Source organism: Sinohyriopsis cumingii, chromosome 7, assembly GCF_028554795.1.
Source record: "Sinohyriopsis cumingii isolate HCF-2022 chromosome 7, ASM2855479v2, whole genome shotgun sequence".
Taxonomy (NCBI): Eukaryota; Metazoa; Mollusca; class Bivalvia; order Unionida; family Unionidae; genus Sinohyriopsis; species Sinohyriopsis cumingii.
Window position 1 is genome coordinate 53,683,442 of NC_142967.1, and position 22,086 is coordinate 53,705,527.

The window sequence follows — 22,086 nt, forward strand, 5'->3', positions numbered from 1 at the left end:
ATGGGCCGAAAATGACTCTAACAGTACATATGCCCTTTCATAAAACATCACAAAAAATCACTATTTTACTGTCTTTATGTTTTGAATTTCTAGACGAGTAAGAGTTATGATTCTTTGTGTGTATCTGAATAATACTTCTTCATCTTTTCTTCTTTATTGTTACACTGTGAAGACCAATGTATTTATCCTGACATTGTGAACACGAATCTTTAGTTTTGCCTCCTTTTTCTCCTTTCTTTTATATTTCGTTTTGTCGACGACGTGATAAGTTTAGAATCCAGTATCCATTCTTTGAAATGTATGCGACACATCATGAATTTCATTTAGAGAGGAGTAATCCGATATCTTGTTGGAAGTATAATTTAGAATGGATCCCTGAACAGAAGGGCGACATGTTGTGAATATTCTATTTTCACAGTTTTGAAAAACTAATTAGTGTATTTCCTTAGGTCTTGAGGTACTCGGTATGTAGGGAGAGAAACGTATCCAAGTGAAATGCAATTTGAATGATATATTGTCATAAGACGATCACTTGTTTCCAAGGAGAAATCAGAACACAATAGACTATGATGTTCTGTCATGCAACACAATCGAAGAAGTGTTGGCAGAAGTTGACGCAAACGATGTTTGACGACGACATGACGGACAATTATCCAGCATTATCAACATTTATTAGAAGGTCAAGAGAGTCAAGATCAGCCAAGAAAGAAAGTCATTCAGTGGCCCTCGCATGCCAGCCTCACATAAATTGACTTAAAGAAAATTTAGAATGGCAGCCAACACTTACACAGCTAAATTTAAATAGTTTAAGTCCCTCTCTTTGTCATGTCTTTGCATGGATGGCTAAAAAAATTGACAAATTTGACAAAAACATGTTGACAAATGAAAGCACTGATAAGACACGCCGTGCAAAATGCAGAGGAATCATCTCGTCTCATTGAATCAATTCTTTTAGAAGTGGTTGGTAATACACTAAGTATTAGGAACTAAAAATAATCTTCTTCAACTGAAGTTGGTGACGGTCAATGTCGGACCATTTGAACATTTTTTGGAAAGGAGATATTCAGATATTGATTGATAGAGGTCTATGATGTGTCGGATGGAAAGTTCTCAAAGTGGAATACACCAATTTTGGCGCCAATGCTAGAGTAGCTCCCGTCAGCAGTTTTATGCGTTCTTAGTTCAGCGTAGTGGATTTAATCTTGAATAACAAACTTGTCAGCTGCAGTATCGACACTTACCCGTATCGAGCATACATGGGAAGCTTTTGATATTTTACGTGACAGGGAATCTTGACACGTTGTGCAAGTTCAACGAATAGAGTTGACAGAAGATGACGGTCCACACAATGTATAATTTTCCAACCACCAAAAGAAACTTAAACAATAGCGTAGTTTAGAAATGAGGGAGAGTTTGCATTTGGACAAGTGGTTACATGGCAAGTTAGGTATACAGAGTGGATGTAGGCCTGAAACTAATTCGAACTTTCACCCTACTTCTTGACTCCGATCTAAGGTCGAAGATCATATTTTACAAGGACAGTTATCCAAAAGTTCGATCACTAATATCGTCAGCAGTAAGGCCCTCAAAGGAGCCATCAAAATACTTTCGAGTTGCTACACTTCGGCGTGTTGAAGATAAAAGTTACGTACCAGACATGTTGAAACTTTGCCCCGAAAAATTAATTGAGATATATTTACTTGACACTGTTTGAAGTCCAAGGACACTTAGGTAACAACAGTAGCCACGGTATTGCGTATTATTATATTAAGGGATAATATGCTTTGTAAAGATTTAATCCAAATTTAGACAGAAGCAGCGACGAAGGACATTCCAGCCAATAGAATCTGTCAACATTTTGTGGAACTTCAGTTTGCAAAGCTCTGGCGAATACTGCTGAACATTATGCTGTATGCGGAATTAAACAATTCCCAGGAAATCAACAGTGTGAGTGAAGTGATCCTATGCTTAGTAAGATAGTATCTGGAATAGGCATGGACGTACATCGCAGAAGAAAACATATTTAGTTGAAGGTTTAAAATCTTGCGTGAGCATTCCTTCTCCAGTGACGTCATTTAAGACCATACTCACTGAAGCACTCATGCAAAAGAGTACAAAGACTACCCTTGGTTCATCGAATTACTTGACAGAACATTTCAAGGAAAGAGTCAGGTGTGAAATGATAGTATCTTATATCCTAGGAAGTCAAGTCTGGCTCCACAACGTTATCAACCTGGTAAATGAGTTCATGTTTAAAATTGTGTCCGTTTGTATACCTGTTTGCACTTAGAGAAGCATCTCCTTATCATTAAACTGTTGATTTTGAAAACAAATATTGTTGCTTTTTATTTGTAGAAAACAATATATATATATATATATATATATATATATATATATATATATATATATATATATATATATATATGCTCTTGCACCTTCACCTTTATTATATCGATCTTTGTAATGGAATCTTTCAATTCACCGTGCAGAAACGGAGGAATGTTTTTCTTCAGGTGTGTGATTTCCCCAAATAAAGCGGTGCGTTCACCAGTGTTGCCACCCACCGTTGACTCGACAACCAAACAACATGTGTTCTAACATTTCACAAGGACAGCCATGGTGTACATTTGTCAGATCAGGCAGCACCTGATCCAGACGAGTACGAATATGAAGAAAACAATCTTCTTCAAAATTGTGCAGAACCTGGAAATAAATATCCAGTGCAAAGATATAAGCAGGGAATAAGAACGACTGGGAGGAGAGTCAGAAAAAGTAGAGGCAAGATCGGCTGTAGCAACATATTGAATGAGGCGTCGCTATGCTGTTGTGAGGTCACTTTTCCGCTAATCGTTACCATCGAAAACCACTCACCAACTTACTGGCAATTCTTTAATGTTTTTTGTTTTTTGTGTGTGTGCATGTTATGTCTTCGTCCCTCACAACCCTCGCACTAGATTTGCTGTGGTTTACTGGTTAATGGGCTGGACTGTCCTAGCAAGGTGCGAGTTTGCATCCTTCCTAAACCAGGCCTAGTTGGCCACCATGTTGCCTCTATGGAAATGTCACGTTATTCTGAACACCCAAGTACGGCATGTACTATAGCAGTTACGCAAAAGACATCCAACCAAAGAAATCCTAAAGAAGGCAGAACCCCATTGGTGTAGTAAAGATGCTTGACATTTAGAGCTGGAGAATACTGCCCTATCTCAAACTATGGATAACTGGATTGATTCAAAACTAAAAACATACACTGTTAGATAGTGTTTATGCTGATGGCAATGACAAAATATAAACTACTGAAAACAGAATCAGATGCTGCAGCATCAATACATCATTAAAAAGCATAGTGGCTATATATATATATATATATATATATATATATATATATATATATATATATATATATATATATATATATATATATATATATATATATCAAACAATTCAAAACAAATCATACACTGCCATTACCTCAGTTCCAGACTATAACCAGTTGTAAGCTCTGGAGTCCTTGTCTTTTATAGCTGGTACAGACTTGAATTGTTTACATTTTGACCAGTCTGGTTAAGATGCACGATTAGCAGCAAACAACCAAAAAAAAGCAACCTATCTGCTTTGCAGCAAACAACCAAAAAAGCAACCTATCTGCTTTATTCATTTTTTACGGTTCGCATAGGTTTATATATAATCATAATTGCGCATTTTTTCAGTATCAAAATAAAGGACGCAAGGTTATAATTTTGGAAGAGGAGGTACAGAATGCAAATCAACAGGTTTTTATTTTCGTTCGTAGGGCCACAAAAATGCGTTCACTACTTCAATAGTTTATTTGGACATATACTTTCCTTTCATTTTATTAATGCTGTCTTTGTTGTCCTTCTATTCATTATCATTTTCCTGTTTGACTACTTTTTTGACTATATCTTTTCTACCTAGGGGTATGTTTAAAGCTAATTTCACCTCCGGATACATATTTTCTAATGTTATCCTGACACATCAAAACATCTAAAACGGTCGCGTTGCAAACATAATTGTGCATTGAGCCGCAATAGTATAAGAATAAATCTCGCAATTTTAAATGCAGTTTAAAATTTGACGGTCGATCGGCTTATTATTAAGTTAGTTTGCGAAAAGAATCCTTCAGAAATGAACCTTCAGGTAATCTGAACTTTTGCTATCAAAATATTTTCTATTTAATCGCTGTAAAATTTAACACCTTATTGACTATTCCTCCATTTCTTCTTTTCTTCAATAATATTCATTTCATATTTAGTTTGTAATTATTTTCAAAATTCTGTTACTTGATTTTCTTCTGGTTTAAGCTGTATAAACATGATATCTCAATAGCGACGACAGCACTTCTATCGCCACAATAGCGATATATATTTTGGAACATCTTTTTATTTTGCTAAATATATCATTATATTCCTTACACACATGTTACTCAGACACGCATTTCCAAATTAAGGTCTAATTTTTCTTCTTGTTTTCACTATCTCTCTCACTCTCACCACCCTTTCTCTCCCTCTCCTCATCAGAGTAGATAAGTCTTAAAATGTCTCCAAACCGATGTCCCTCAGATATACATTTATATAATCAATAAAATGTTATGTCAAGAATGCATACAAATGAACAGCAAACAACAAAAAGCAGGTTTGAAGCATAAAGCTTTTATAATAAGTTCTTCGCATGAATCATGAAAATTGCCAGTGACTGAACTTATATGATTTGTTTCTATTGCTAGATATTACACATGCACTATAGTACGCTCAATGTACACATTTTTATGAACAATTCTTGATAAAGGTATTGTAATAAAATTATTTAAATTGCGGTTTGAACTGATTGATTAGTTTTTATTTCAACTGAAATTAAATAACTGTTGGAATTAGACTACAGCATAATTAACCTAAATAGATTGTGATGTTCTCAATAAAATGCAATTCACTTCTGGTTACAGAAGAAACAAAAACAGAAGCGTAAATCCTTTCAAATAAATTCAGAATCATTTAAAAATTTGTTTAATGATGCTACGCATTTAAGTCTGTTAAACCGTTTCTTGTGGATGCTGTAGTATCCTAGCCTAACTTCCGCAATGCTCGCAAATATGGACTAGACATATGTTAAGACCAATCAAAATATCTTAATTTTAGTATGAAAATTTTATTCATATTACAAAATATGCAACTTAAAGAATTATACATCAAATCTAATTTTGTAAAAACTCGCTCTCCTAAAATTAGTTTCTTTTATCGATGTTGTAATGCAGTCGTTAATCCCATTGACACATAACGGACAAACGAATCAATGCACATAGAATATTTCGGCCTGAAAAATAGATAATGAAAGGATATATATATATATATATATATATATATATATATATATATATATATATATATATGTGTGTGTGTGTGTGTGTGTGTGTGTATATGTGTGGATATGTGTGGTGTGTGTATGTGTTTGTAAGATTGTGCGCATTAGCTTTACATATAACTTCATTAATGAGCAAATTATTTCTTCTTTATTTGCCAGCAAAGTTCTGCTGAAGTTGCTGTCGTTTTGATGTGCAATGGTGACTACAAATAGTTAAGCTTTTGAGCCATAGGTTGATAGGCACCACTGAAGTCTGTCACAGGCATGATAGTGCGATAATTTTCTTTACCAAAAGTAACAAAATATCAGTTAAATATTTCAAAACATACCCGTTTAGATTATTAGACTCATGTAATGCATCAATGTGGATAGGATGATTCTACCCTCGGGTCAAAATATTGCATCAGGCAGAAGGATATACCGGATGTCAGTAACAATAGGTTCCGAAGGTAGAATTTCTTATCTTACACTGAAGTATTCTTTTTCGCACATTTATGAAAAACAAAAATAGGGTCGAAGTGAAAAAGGGTTTATTGTAAACGTTGATCCAACTTTCAAGCAGCAAACCCACTGAATTTCTTTGCCTTGAGACAGAGTTTATGACGTTGGATTTACAATGAAAACTTCAGTGTAACCTTGACGGTTAAACACCTTTTAGCTTTCAAGGAACTGTGTTTGAAAATCCTAATGTAATATCATTACTTAGTATCCAAAATGTGTTTTACAGATATCTTGTGTAATTCGCAAATGTAAACAGGTAAACAAACATAGTCAAATCTCATTCATAAGATTAACAGAGACAAACAAACCCAATAAAATGGTCCTAGATACAGTTTTGATATAGAATCAAGTTAGTCTTCATTAATATTATCAGAACATGAATTGTAAAATAATATCAGTTACAAAAACGGTTTTGGACTAAAGATGCCGTAGCTCCGGGTATTTACAGGACACTGAACTTCAACCACTCCTTGTTTAAGAATGAAACTAAGTTGCAATTAATTTCTGTCTTCATGATCAAAAATCGGAATTTTGTAGCTACCTTTGCTGTTATTGTTGTTGTTGTAGGGTTTAACGCCATTTTTCAGCACACGATAGGCTATGCATGGCGGCCAGTATTAATGGTGGAGGAAGAACCAGGGAAAACCCCGGGAAGAACCACCGACCCACGAGAAGCTACTGGCAAACTTTCTCAAATACCCACATTGGCCGAATCCTAGACTCGAACCCACGCAGACAGAGGTGAGATGGCAGTGATCGGTAACGGAGAGCGCTTTAGATCACTCGGCCACTAGGGGCCCCAGATACCTTTGTAGCGAACGCTTAAAGAAAAGGGTCCATATAGTCGGTGAGTCCCGGATAAAGGTCAAGTGTGAGATCAGATAGAGCTATTCTGCAACAGGTGTTCTGAACTGGAGAGCATGATCAAATGCCGCCACAGTCTTTTGACGTATCGCATCAGCGGGTTTTAACCGAATCATACTTGTTTCATTATTCAAAACTGCTATGACGGACCTAAACCGTGACACCCACTTACAAGATAATGATGCGACAAATGATGGTATTTTGTTGGTCCTTTTACCTGCTGCCAAATACGTCGTGTATTTGTATATGTGTCAGCGTACCAGATCATGCAGGAGAAACAAGGCGTAAATGTGGTGGTTTTGGTTGGGGATCCTCACATTAAACCATCTAAGGAAAATTTTGTTTTACTCAGGTAGGTCAATCTGCCACAGTGCTTGTTGATTCAGCCACACTCTGGTTACGCCGCGGATAACATTCATCGCGTTCGCTATCTATCAGAATGCGTATTTGTTCTTTCAATAACCGTAGGGATTGTAGTATATGTTGGCCAGTTTCTTATCCATTCTTATTATATCAATGTTTTTTTACCTCCAAAGATTTACCAATTTAATGATTGCAAATCTGGCCATGGGATGAGTGGAATTCAAATGAAGTTCACACCATTTATATTACCCATCGATTGAGTTAAAACAACATTAACTTTTCAAACAAAAAATAAAGATCCAGACTGTTATTCATCAAGGACGTACTCGTCCGCGTAACAGATCTCTGACGAAAGCGAGAAGAATCTTTTCTGGCACAAAGTATATGCATAATTAGTATGGTTTTATATAAACGCGGTGCCAGACCCCAAAGAACGCACAATCACCGGAGACTTATAATTTCCTTAGGTAGGTATTTTATATAATTGTTTTGCAGTTGAACCAATAAAATTGGCTAATTGGTTAGAAGTACGTGAACGTTGTGCACTCGAACAGGGTCAGAATGTCGACCATTCGCACTTGACAATGACAGTATTAATAGAACTGTGACGGGCCACCAATAATACCGACCTGAGAAAACAATTGAAGGAAATCAAAAGCTGCGAGATAAAATTGAAACGAAATTGTAACGAAAACTGTTTTACTCCCGAAATGCAAACGCGTTTATGTTCCTAGAAACTATTTTCGGAATCACCGCTGAGACTACCGTTGACATTGGTTTTGATGGAATTGTGACTACAGTAACCACCAACAGTAACCAGTTGGATTTGCTGTCGGAGCTATATCGGTAGTAATCATTATCATGGGTGGCATTGGCAAAATAATATCCCTAGGCCTGCACTGATAAGCACGCGTATATTAAAAAATTCTCAAGGCCGATCAAAGATGTCTCAGAAAAATTACAAAGATGTAGCCATATAAGATAAAACACTTAGAATTAACGAGATCGATAAGATTTTGATTGATATGGGAAACCGCCGACGACTGTGCACTGAAATGAAACCAAGAAACCAGTGACACAAAACAAGTACTTGAATTTCAGGCAGCAAAAGCCGAGTAAATAGTTACATGTGCATATTGATCTGCATGCGAGATCACAGCACTGCAGCTCCCTACCTATAACGTGTCTCCACTGAGGGTTTTGGCACAAGCGTGCATCTGTGATTCTAGCCCACAATAACCAACGTGAATACTACCATTGGTTACGCTTCTAACCGCGTTAAGAAAGTCGAGCGATCTAGTGTTTGTTTGCGCGGGTCATTTCTCGTACGCTCATGGCATGTGCAGCGAGGTCGAAGTCATTTGTGATAGAAATAATCGATCATAGTCGTGGACTGTGGTATCAAACTACAATTCTTATACTATTGAACGAACTTATGGTAAATCAATCGAAGGCACGGGAAAATATATTCGATTATACCGCACAACCTGAGCTGATTTCAATCCATATTTCTGAATTAAACATGCCAACAAGAACATATGTTTTCATCAATGTACACTCGATGCACAAAATAGAACATATATAAATCCCAATGTGCTGTAAAATTCATCAAAGCAGTATAAATACTTGGAAAATGTGAAAGTTTGGAAATGTAATAAATACAAAAACATATTTGTATTGTGTTTTGTAACGGTGAAAGGAATTTCAGTTCGACAGCTCCAACATATCTCTTTGCCGGATCAAACTCGCCTTTCATTCGACTCGGAACATTACAATAATATCGTTAGATATGTGTACAGAAGCCTACATGTCCGAAAATATATGCTATTTATCTTTTCAGACATAAAAGGAAAACATAATTTATAACTTTACTAAGCCCGATTTCTGAATAAAATATCCAACAGTTTGAAAGGTTTTGATTTAAGAGATGCAACGTTGTTAATTCACATGACTGCCAAATCTCGTAGTCTACGTATTCGAGTTTCCAAGCTGGTAATTTAGGTTGCACTGTGGACTTACTAAAGAGGCGATATGTTTTAATTGTTAATACGGGAAAGCTAAATTATATATTAATAGATTTCAAACAGGTATGTTTCGTCACAAAGTTACTTATGTATGTTAGCTTCTGTGTAAATAAACTAGCATATATATTTGGCGCGTGGTATCGGCTCATTATATGATTTCAATAGGCTGCTATCTTATCTCCCCATTCCAAATTAACTCTCGACATGTCTCACACGGGACAGGAAAGGTCAGAGGAAACTTGGGCTATTATAACGGAATACAAATATTAAACAAAATGCTGCAAAGAAGACAAGAAACACCATTTTGTTCAATATATCACTAATATTGAAATAGCCTGTCATATATATTATGTCGGAAACAAAATCATGCACATCAAAATAATACAAACATCATAAGAGTGTTTGAATCATAAAATGGTTTCATGAGATTCAAATAACTCTTTATTTCTTTTGTGTGATTCTGTTCATTTGGAATTGGTTCGTACAAAAATGAAATGGGATGCGATGTTATTGACTCAGGAATTTTGTATAAAATATGATCTCAAGTTTCACTAGTTTAAATAAAATATTGTCACGTAGTGACTACTACGTTTGCATGACGGGGGTACACCATTTTGTATTTAATCCTTTCAGAAATAGGCATAATATACGACTTTAATGTTCTTGAATAATTAAACGCAAAATGTATTAAAGATATTTAAAACAACGGTAAAGTTTCAGCCAATAAACTTAAGATATCTGTACAGTGTCACTGAATTGGAAGTTTGTTTATTTCAACATCTTGTTTGTGTACATATAGTTGCTGAATAAGTAATGTTTCCTACAATATTTCCAAGTATCAATGCCGGAAGCTAGTTGGGACAAAACGTTTGCCTAGATTAACATTAATTTTAAGATTCATATTGTTGACGTCAGCATGAATTATTGTGGTGTACTGTGTTTCTTGTTGTCATGGCAAGGGACTGAACACTTATTACTGGCAATGCAGTTTCCTCCTTCTCTTTTGATTTATAATAGATGTATCCCATTTTCCTTCTAAAAGGCATCTTTAATTGAACAATTAACCATAGTAGTGAATAGGGGCACCCTAGCGTCAATGGGACTTACCATTAAAAACAGGGTCCCGGCACTCTGGCGTTTATGTAAATTTAACATGGGGGAAAACTGTCCCGGCACTCTGGCGTCAAGGGGAATTTAACATGGGAATAGATTGTGGGCCTGGCTAGCGTCAAGGGGAAATGAACATGGGAATAGATTGTGGGCCTGTCTAGCGTCAAGGGGAACTGAACATGGGAATATATTGTGGGCCTGTCTAGCGTCAAGGGAAATTGAACATGGTGGGCCTGTTTAGCGTCAAGGGGAAATGGAAGAGGGTCGGGACCCTATTTTAATACGGTCCCGACCTTATGGGTCTATGGAAATTGAACATGGGAAATTTAAACAGGGAGGGGTCTCTATTTAAAAAAGGTAGGCACGAAAGGTAATGTCTTTTCGAGACCTATGAGGGGCCCTGAAAAGGGCCTTTGGTTTCATCATCATCTTCTTTTATTTCCTCCACTTCTTCCACCAAGTTCTCACTTTTTCCATCATTCATTTCTTCTTCTTCTCCTTCTCTGGCATCCAGTCTGGATGACCTATCGCTCTGAATTTCTCTTATATTATGATCCAATTGTTGTTGAGCTTTTCAAAGGCCTCTTTTTCCATTAAGTTTTCCTTATCGTTTCGTTCTTTATTCCACTTGTCTTTGATCTTCATGACTTCTTCCTCCATCACTTTTCTCATAAGTTCTTCCGATTTCTTAAGCTGGTCCAGGCCTTTTTTGACAAAGGATCACTCTGTCCATTCCATTACGTCTTCCAAAAAGCACCTTACTTCTATCACATTATCCATGGCTTCTTTCAAGTGACCAATCTTTACATACTCTGGATCTATAAAGCCTCTTAGTCTTTTTACTTCTTCTTCTATCATCTCTTTCACCAGATCCATAGCTAATTTCAGGTTTGTCACTTGCCTTCTGACAAAATCCCTGGTAACTTCATGCTTCCATTCACGTTCAATCCTTTCCACTACATAGGCTCCATCCACTATCCAATACCAAATATCCTTCAACTGGTTAAACAAGGCTGTTACTGCTGTCATCTTCTTCCTGGCTTATTCCGTAGAATGGAGCGAACTACCAACGTTATGGGCTTTATATGAAAAGCACGGATGTGAAGGAAAACATCCCCAAGACAAAACTTATATTACCTAGATCATCACTTAAAAAGCGCGGACGTGAATGAAAACATTCCCTACGTTTCTCATCTCATATTATCTACTATCCACATACGCGAAGCAGCAATAAACAAACCCAAAATCTACTATCCACACACGCAAAGCATTAAAATCAAACCCAATAATCTATTATCCACACAAACGTACGTTAGTGCTTACAATACCCAAACTATACTATCCACACACGCTAAGCAGCAAAATTAAACCCAAAATCTACCATCCACACACGCAAAGCATTAAAATCAAACCAAAATCTACTATCCACACAAACGTACGTGAGTGATTAAAAAACCCAATAATCTACCATCCACACAAACCTACGTGAGCTTTTACAAACACAAACACATACACTCACACTAGGGAAAAAGAGTCAGTGTTTATATTCACACTACTGTACATACACACATTGGCAAATCGATTACTATTTCTTTTCTAGAGTATGGGGTAGCCCTGAAAAGGGCTGTTTTTTTTTACAACTCCACAGACACCTGTTAGTAGTTGCACCTCCCCGGTCTGGCACCGCAAACGCATCTTCTACTCCAGTCTCCTTTCACTCTTTTCGCTGTGAGTGCAGAGGCGGGATGAGTGGCTTCAGAATCCCAATCTTCTGTCTCTGGGATTCTGAAATTTCCTTGTTGTGGCTGTGGTACAACCATTCCTCTCTCCTTTTCATCCTCTTCTTTTTTTCTTCTCTCCTCCTCTTTCATCCTTCCTTCTTCCACTATAGCCTCTGCAGCCAGCTCATTCAGTATGAGCCTGGCATCTTTCAGGTGAACATGAAGTTCAAGAAGTTTCGTTAGCCTTCTGCTCATTTTGTAGTGTTGATCAATCAACAAGGGTAGCTAGACTGCCTAGCGGTTTTCAATTTATAGGAAAAGCGCGGACGTGAAGGAAAACATCCCCTAAGACTCAAATCTTATATTACCTAGATCATCACTTAAAACGCGCGGACGTGAAGGAAAACATCCCCCTAGACCCAAAATTTATATTACCTAGATCATGGCCAAACAACGCGCTGACCTAAAAGAAACACTCACTCATTTTTTATACTACCCATCACTATTCTAAAAAATGTTGACAAGCCACTTAAATAAGATACTTATACACACACTTTCTAAGCAAGATAAACAATTCATGTGCTTATACACGCACTTTTATTTTTTGAACTTATTATAGGCAATCGATTGTTATCTCTTTTCTAGAGGTTTGGGTAGCCCTGAAAAGGGCTGTTTTTTTTGTGTGTGAACTTGAAGCTATGGCCATCTTTTAGGTTCTAAGATTGCGGCCTCATCTGACAATAGGCTTTCTCCCAGAATAAGGTCTGCTTCTTTGGAAAGAGAAGAAGAACTCTTTGGTATCGATACGACAGTCGACAAAGCCTCTGTCAGGTTCAGGTTGCTGCTGCTGCTTTTGTTGCTGTTGCTGCTCTCTCTGCTGTTTCCGAACTCTGTACTTCTCTGTCCATTCTTCTTTCTCCCTGTTAATTTATCTCTGAAGAGCTCTTCTATCATGTCTTCAGTGACTTTTAACATTCTCACGTTCTCTATCTCTTCAGGCTTCGGTATCAGACTGTGTCTGACCCTATGCAAATTCACGTAGCTTCGTTTAGCTTAGCTAGTCTGGAGCACATCTTCGTAGGAGGATGAGTCGACAATGGATGGTTAGACTGGAGACTACCCCCGGTTTTATGGTCAAAGCACGGACGTGAAGGAAAACATCCCTACACGGTTTTCGAGTCGGAACGTTCAATGAGTGTTATGGGAGGGATAGAGAGAAGTCAAACAGCATGAATCAGGATACCTATAGCAAAACAAATGACAAAGACATTTGTTTTTCAAACACAACATTTTTTATTCAAAATCACTTAACACTAACAAACAACTGTAACATTTTTAACATTAACCATTCAATGTAACATCAAACATTTTTTTTTAAAATCACAAACATTATTTCAATTAACACTATTTTGGACAGGGTTACAACGTTGTGAATGAAATTTTGATTTCCACTGTTGGAAGTCATTAGGCCATTGATGGACACTACGTTTCCTAGCTTGAGACGAAAGATAAGTATAATGGTCACAAAACCATCGATCTACTTTCACATCGTTTCTAGAAGAAGAACGAGGATCAAAATGAGTCACTAAATGTTCTAAGGAATATCCCCGGCTGCGATGATGCAGAGAATACACACAATATTTTCCACACACCAAGGAATCTATGCCTTGTAATTTCACATTATTGAATCGTGTGGTCTGAGCATTTCTTCTCATAAAGTCAATGATATCGTCTTCCAAAGGAGGCAATCCATACGAATCAAAATATTCCACACATCCTTCTTGAGGAAAGTAGACGGCTACCCAGTGGGTTCCTGGGAGATGACTGTCGTCCGTGTTGATCACATAAGCTTGATGGTCTTGAGGTTTGCGATGAGGGAGTTCATCTTTAGCATATACGACAGGATTCCAAGAAGCAGTATACGAACTGTGTTTCAAAACGTAATAAAGTTCCCAGGTATCCATTTATTTGTATGGTTTTTTTCTTCTTCACAGGTAATGATAAGTGATCAATTTTATCCTGACTTTTTGCTTGAAAATGTCTGACAAGTAAAAGGCGTTTAGCTCCGACTTCTTACTCTGGTCAAAGAGAGATTCGATGCGACGGCACTCCAGAGACGTTAATGGAGGAGAAGAATGTTTATCCAAGCCTTTATACCACTCATTCAACACGAATTCTATCTCGATGAGACCCCAAGCTTTGTCCAGATATTCGTCCAACTTTTCTTCTTGACTCAACATCAGACATTTGTCGTGTTGAATTTGACTGGGATGATCGTTGTGACATCCATAGCACTCTTCCTTGATCAATTCTTTCATTTTATCTGCCAGGACTGTAGCAAAACAGGAGACTAAATGGGCTTCTTGTTCTGGCCATCTTGACTTCATCATGGTAACTTCTTTGTCATTGTCTTGGGATTCTTCTTCTTCCACAGTCTCCTCACATTCCATCTCCAAAGTTTCTCCACTTTGTAAAGAGGGATAACAGTCTTCCATGGCTTCTAATAATCTAGAATGACTTCTCTTAAACTGTTGATTTCTCTTGTATTATCGAATTCGGCATACAGGATGACGTTCACCGTGCTATTTACGGGCAAAGGTTCTGCAAACTGAAGTTAGATAAGGAATCTGGCCGGATTTTATAGGGTGAAAATGTCCCTTGTCGCTGCCTTGGTCAGGAGTGAAATCAAAAACCCACAAAGCATAGCCTCCTGCATATTCCTCGTACGAAATACCGTGACTGGTGTTGGTCCCTAACTGTCCGGTAGCTTCGTACAGGGACAAGTACGACCTCAAGCAATTCCTGTCACCAAACTTAGGTTCGAAAGGCCTGGTACACAAGGCCTTGCCATCGCGACTGACTTCAATCTTGGACACATTGTAATGTTGAAACTGGAAAGGATTTTCAGTGTAGGTTCCGTTGAAGGCTGAATTCTTGACGATACCAATAATCAAACGTTTGGGTAGCTGTCCTTGGAACAGATGATCTTCGATCATGGATCGCTGTCCAGCGGGAATGGTGAACGTTTTCACTTCCACACGACGTATCGGATACTTGGCGGTCGGCCTGCTCAACGTGTGACTGATGTCGTTTCCTACTTTAGGCAACACTTCCACACGTCGCACGTAGAGTCTGGCTTCTTCGATTTTGGTTTTGTAAGTGGCATCAGCAGCAGCCATCAAATGGAAAGCGGCACTGCTACGATTCAGTCTCAGACGGATATCCACACCGTTGAGCAAATACTTCTCTTGTAACCACATGTCTAGATGCAAGCGATCCATCAGTTCTAAAGTGCGACTTAGTGCAATTTTCGTTCGTCGTTCTACAAATCCCGTTGAATCTGTAGCATCCCCAATAACTGTAATGCTGTCGAACTTAGTTGCTTTGTCAGGTTTCCATACCACGCAAGCATCCAGATGAGTGTTCTTGGCTTCTTTTCCGTACGTCAAGAGATTTTCCAGGTACGCTCGGTAAGGGTAGGTATCCATGCTGCTGCTGACTAGTTTATTATTCAAGTACAAGTCCACTTCGCTGAACAAGGAATGCATGAAATTATTGACGGGAGCTACTATATCATCGTTGTCTAGGGCAGTGTTGGGTGGTTCGATCACTTTCACTTTCAAGTACAGGTAACTGCTATTCAGATCGATGTAATCTTCGGGCTGACCTTTGATTTCAAACTCGATGGGAGCTGAATCCGTCAAAGAGGAGACGGGGTGAAATTCCACCCATTGGGATTCTTGCATCGTCATCATGGTGGGTGACATGGCAAACAGATCCAGTTCCGACTTGGAACAGGCGCAAGACTCTCGGTGCATCATTTTTTTCTGTTTCTCAATACTTTAATAATCGAAAACGTCTAAGTCTCGGACGGTTCTTCTTTTCTTTGCCTTTCTAGCTTTAGAAGTGTGAAGTCTGGTGAAAGGGTGTTTTCTTCGTCGTCTCTTTCTACCGTGTCCTTGCCGTGGCTTCAAAGCGGGAATGCCTGACTCGGTAGCGTTCAGGGCATTTATAGGTGTTTCTCGTTGGCCCAAAAGGTCTTTACCCGTTTGCAGCAAGACATTTTTGCCTGCCCTCATGAAGGCTTCTTTTGGATTTTGTTTGTCGATGATGACATTTCGGAGAAATTCTTTGCCTTGCGTCAGTGCGGCATCTTTCAAAGCTTGCAATCCGCGTGTCACCATCAGTTTCAAAATCGGAGCCACCGAATGAAAGGCCGATTTTAACATATCTCCGAAACCGTGTCCTCGCTGTCGAGCAACCCCTCGGTACACTGGATACATGACTTACAACTCGTGAGAGAACCGTTTTCGAAAATGGAGTTTCACCGTGACTTTTCCTTTGGTGAATGGAATATTTTGTCCCAGATCTCCTTTTATAGCAATGTTGACCTTGTCCAAATACGACTTACTGACAGGCAAATAATGAGGATGTACAAATTCGCGTTGTACGTGATAAGTGTTTCCACCTTCCTCGTCAGCGGCCGTGGCAGAATTCACTTTGAAAGGAATGACACGCAGTAACGGTACGGAGGTGTGTCCCACCACGTTGTACTCCACCACATCGGAGTACACAAAGATCAAATTCAGTCCTTGGTTCAGTTCTACCGGGGTACGAAAAAACTTGGCAAAAGAATCGTTGTCGAAATGACTGGTAATTCGTCTTTTCCTTGTTCTACTTTCTTCCTTGTCTCCATGTCCCCGCCCAACATGGCAAACAATTCAGGACAAAATAAAATGGACATGATTTTACCCCCATCGGGAAATTTCATTAGGAAGCGACGAGCTACTTTGTGGTATTCCAGGGTGACACTTTTTTTTGACACTCTCCAAAGCTTTAAGAAACACGACATTAAACCTGGAAGCTATGGTGCTCACTAAATGTTGACCACTAAAATAATAGCCTGGAGGAATGAACAAGTGATAGGTGGTCCACTTTTGACTTTTGTGCCAGGGGTTTTCTTATCATATTTGCCATAGGTATCCAAGTACTGTTGCATTTGCTCGTCATGAACTTCCACCTCAAATTTGTTTTGATTGGGAAGGACATTGAGGACTTGGGTCGGGTGAATGATTTCCACTAAAGCCACTTCCCAATGGGCTTCTTGATCTAATTGGATGGCCTGAGGTAATTTGGCCGTGTAACAGCACAACGTGTTGTTGGGAAACACCTCCATGGAACTGTCACTGGGTAAGGTTAAGTAAAATTGGTTAGGGTGACTCATAATTCCAGAGTTCTGTTGCTGTCTGAGGGGTTACTGGAAGTCAGAGGAGTGTCTCCACCCAAAATGGGGTTGTTATTGTTGTTGGAGTGGTGACTGGCAATGGCACTGGACACAAGGTTCCCGTTGTTTGCGTTCGAGGTGAACTTTAGGGAGGGATTGGGAAGCAGGTAACCGATGCAACTGCTCAATAAAATGGTCCACAATTGTTTGTCTCCTTGTTCAAACTCAAATTGGCAATGGCTGCCCCGATGATACAATAAACCACGAAGATTTGGCAGAAAAAGACGATTTGCGTTTTACGCACACGTTCTCCACATCACACCCACAAGGGTTGTTTTTGTAAATCTTGCAGAGAAGAACTGGTTGAATGAGTGGTCGCCGTAGCTGTGTCTGTGTGAAAGGGCATGATGGTCACTTCTTTTTATAGTCGATGACTTGTGAAGCGTCGATCCAAGAATCAAAACTGGGTGGATATCCTTTCTAACGTACTTTGACTTCTTTGACACGTCGTTTGCCTACTTTACGGGTTCTGCGTTCGAGAATGCTTTCGATGTCGTACACGTCGTCTTCTTTTTTGGTGACACGTTGTAACTCGGGTAAATAAAACGTTACTTTGAGCACTTCTCCGTTCATGTCTTCCAATTTATAGACGGCAGGATGACGGCCATGCACTCGTCCAGTGACACGAAACAATTCGTTGGTCCAGTTAGGTAAGTAACCTTTGTCGAAAGTGCGTTTGGTTTTGCCAATGCGTACCCAATCTCCTATGACCAACACTCCACTTTTCTTGGGGACAGCTCTTGTCGGGGTTGTAGCAAACAGGCGATCAGACACCAGCACTTCGTTCTCGGGAGTCACCTTTTGCGCGGCACGTCCAATGCTTCGATGGTAAGATTGGTTGTACGCTTGCACCAGGTATGGTAAGATGTCGATGTACTTCAGAGTGTGGTGATGCGTAAAATATTTCCACATGCGTTCTTTCAAAATGCGTTGAAAACGTTCCACGATGCTGGCTTTGGTTACTTGGTTAAAAAATGAATGTCACGTTTCTTTAATTCTTTTTGGAAAGCTTGATTCAGAAATTCGGTGCCTTTGTCCGTTTGCCATCGAAGAGGGTGACGACCGCTTTGTTTCAAAACCCGTTGCAGGGCTCGCACTAACTCGTGGCTCGATTTGGAAGTCAAGGGCACAACCCAGGCAAATTTGGAAAAGACGTCAATGACACAAAACAAATATTTGTAGCCACGATTGTAGCTGGCCAAATGAGAGACATCGGCTAAATCAGCTTGCCATTGATGATGGATGCCTTCCACTCGGGTGCGACTTCTGGCAAACTTGCGTCAAATGGGTTTGTGTAAAGTGTAGGTAGCTTGTTCTTGTAACCATCGTTGCACTTGAGGTAAACGGAGACTTTTCAGTCGAATTTTGGCAGCACGATACAATTTTTGAACTCCTCCGTAACCTGCAGGATGGGATGGATCGTAGTAAATGCTGGCTAACAATTTTTCCATTTTTTTTGTTAATAAGGCACCCACTCTTGGAGGATGCTACTCGTTTTCTCGTGGGGTATTTTCTTAGATTGTAATGCTTTACGTGTGCGACCAGCGATAGGTGTCGAAGAGGAGGATGTCTGAGCGGGGGATATCGGTTCTTGTTTCACTTCTGTCTTCACCTTCTTTTTCTCTTCTGATGAAGAAGGGGTAGTCATCATCTTTTTAATCCATCCAATTCTGGAGGTAGGAGGTGTTGTTAACTTGCGCACTTTTTCTGGTAGAGTTTGAAACCCTTCTTGTTCTTCTTCTCCTTTTTCTGTCTTGGTCACTGGTAGTGGTGGTAGTGGTGATGGTGCTGGACTTTTCATCAAGGTCTTAAAATCTTTCAGAGTGGGAAAGAGCTGTTTCGTCTAAAGCTTTCTGCTGAAAGAGTTGCAGTCGTTGCAAGAGTTGACCGTACTTTTGCGATTTTTCTGCTTCATACAAATCTTGGCGATCCATCGAGGACTGCAATTCGTGTTGTAAATGGGACATCTCGCTCAAATTGGGATTGGGAGGTAAATGCGGGGTGCGTTGGTCTTGCCAACGATGGTATTCCATCCATCGTTTGTAAGGCACTAAAGCTAGTTTTCGTCCTTCCGTGGGATATCAGGGGTCAATTCTGAGATCTTGGGACTCCAGAGGGCTTTTTTATCTTGCCCCCACCAGTCCTCCCATCATGGTTCCCAAGACTCCTTTCAGCAATGGGACTAACAAGAGGGGTAAAATTCCTCCACGTTGGACCAACATCTTCTCCTTTTGTCCGATGGGAATTTTCTTTTGAACCATTTGGCGAAGAACGTGACGATGTTTGCCTAAGCATTATTTTTGGTGTTTGGGCAAAGGGATCGTACCTTTCAAGACATTCAAACAACATTCGCACACGGTATCGATGACCTCTTTGGAGGCTGATTGAATGGGTTTTTTCGTAGAGGTGGAGAAGCTTTGGACAGGACAGATAACATGTCCCCATGGTTGACTAAACGAAGAGGCAGTCCTTTCCTTTTCTTTCCTTAGGGTTGTTTAGAAGAGAGATGTTTTCTGGAAGGTGACATCTTTGAGTCTTCAGAAGCACCAAAACCACTGATACCCCTACTTGGTCACAGACCTATTTTATACTGGAACGCGTCGCCACTGATTGTCTTTACGTCGTATCAACTTGAGGACAGGCATGACACGTCGTGCAGGGGTACGTAACGGACTAAATCGAGCCAGTTCTTGCTTGGACAAATACAGTAAACTTTGTAACATGCCCGATCTTTCTTGAACTTTGATTTTGGGAGCGGGTACTTTGTGAGCAGCGGCCACTGCCGCTAAATTGGAGGGTCCTGCCACTGGGGAAGTTCTTGGGGTCATCAACGGAGAAGTTCTTGGTGTGATCAACGTCTCCAAGTACTTTTCAGTTCTTGGTGTCATCAACGGAGAAGTGAATGAACCTGAGGCTACCGGAGACACGGTCACCGCCGTTGCAGGTCGTGGTTTGTGAGTGTAAGGTTGCGTCCTGGCCGAAGTGCCTCTCTTGCGACTTGTTTTCTGTGGGGCTTTCTTTTTCTGGGGACTTTTTCCCTGTTTCTTTGTCTGGGGGCTTTTCTTTTTCCGAGGTGGTGACTGGTAAGAGGAGGGTCCCGCCACTGGAGAAGTTCTTGGAGACACGGGTCTCCTTGGGTCCTGGTCTTGACACCGTGGCTCTTTTTCTTCTTCTTGGAGCTTCGTTTGACTTTTTTCTTGGGGAGAAGTTTGGGAGCATTAGGATCCCATCTTAAGAGAGAGCGAATGATGACCCCTCCTAGAGTACCGCTCCCTCCAGGTTTCAAAATGATTTGTTTTTTGGTTTGAGTGTCGATGCGGGGATCGGCCATTTGTGTCAAAGCGACTTTGTTTCGATCAAAAAAGCGTTTGGTTTGATGAGGAATCTGAATGATCCCTTGCAGTAATTGACGTGCTGTCACTATGAACCATCGTAAGACTTCTTTGAGACTAGCTTCTAAGACACGAGCCCGTATTTGTGGATTTTTGTCTCGACTGATGCCATACAAGGAACGAATCAATTTGACGGGAAGATGCTACTGACGAAAAGTGTCTGACGTTTTTATAGAATTTTTTTGTAGGGGTTAAGTCGAGGACGGAGACGTATACAGGACAGACCCTCCGTCTTGACACCAGTGGTGAAACAATTGGGTACGAAATCGCAAATCATCGGGGGTAGTAGGTTTCAAATCGACGAGTAAATAAGCGTGTGGAGTTTGAGTGGCATCGTCGTACGCCTGAGTCAGCCAAGGCGTACCTAACTGTTTGGCTAAGACTTGCACTTGCGATTTATCTCGAGGGCTTTTAAACAAGACCACGTAATGTGCATTGAGACTGATGGTGCGATGGGCTTTACTTTGTTGAAACAAATTTTGAGTGATGTAAACGACACTGGCATTACGATGATGCCTTTTGCGCGTAAACCACGGTTTAATTTCTTCTTTGTCTTCTCCTAACATGTCGTCGAAAATGACCAAATGGGTTTGACGGGAGTCAGAGACGATTCCGTCGTCTTCTTTGGGAATGCCTTCCACAAACACGATGGAATCGCCTTGACTTTCTCGCAAGAGGCTGTACGCCGATTGCCACTCTTTGTAACACAACACGATGCGTTGAGGTGGCCGATCGATCAAATGATGTTTATGTTCCATCAAACGTTTGACAAATTCTGTTTGGTCCAGCAATGAGCATGTTAAAGGGATGGCGAAGATACAAAGCCTCCCAACTGGCACGATCTAAGTGTTCGTCGATGACTTTGACAGTGGAGGAAGAGGGAGCAGAGACACCAGAGGTAGCCATAGTGTTAGGAATGTCACTTGTGACACGAAAACAGACAAGACAAGAGTTTTTATACTTTTTTCAGGACACGTTTATTGAATGATTTAAACATGAACACGAAAGACAAAAATACATAAAAGCCAATGGCTTAAGTACAACGATAAAAGGCACATGAAAACCATCAACGTGGAATAAAAACAAGTTTCTGTACAACATGTTTTGGGTAATGTTCTCACCAGTTCTATAGGGGGTAAGGTCACACAAGTGTCCTCCCGAAAGGGTCATTCAGGCATGTTCACGATAGTCCTATCCTGAGTGACGAGGTCTTTTGGTACTGTCACTAACACAGGTTGAAAAGTTATTTTTTTGCTTGAACAACTCTCGTGCATACTGGGCCACTTCTTGGGTCCAAGCCTCAAAACCCCTTTTTTTCCAGGCACGTACATCTGTCCAATGGGGGTGTAAGTCACAAGCTACACACACATCGTCATACACGTCTTCGGTAGGTAAAAGTTGACGAATCTTTTTTTCCTGTAGAGGTCGAGAAGTATCCAGATGAAAACGCA

The 22,086-nt window shown here is 39.9% G+C and overlaps 1 protein-coding gene across 1 annotated transcript in view; it reads left to right on the forward strand.

The window, feature by feature from the left end:
* The first annotated feature begins 4,071 nt into the window (after window positions 1–4,071).
* The window catches only part of LOC149795267 (uncharacterized), an 80,960-nt gene continuing 62,945 nt past the window's right edge, over window positions 4,072–22,086 (forward strand). Inside the window, exon 1 of the mRNA XM_089964069.1 lies at window positions 4,072–4,158. Within this exon, the coding sequence (XP_089820195.1) occupies window positions 4,147–4,158 (12 nt within the window). The 5' untranslated portion in view covers window positions 4,072–4,146. The remainder of the gene's footprint in view (window positions 4,159–22,086) is intronic.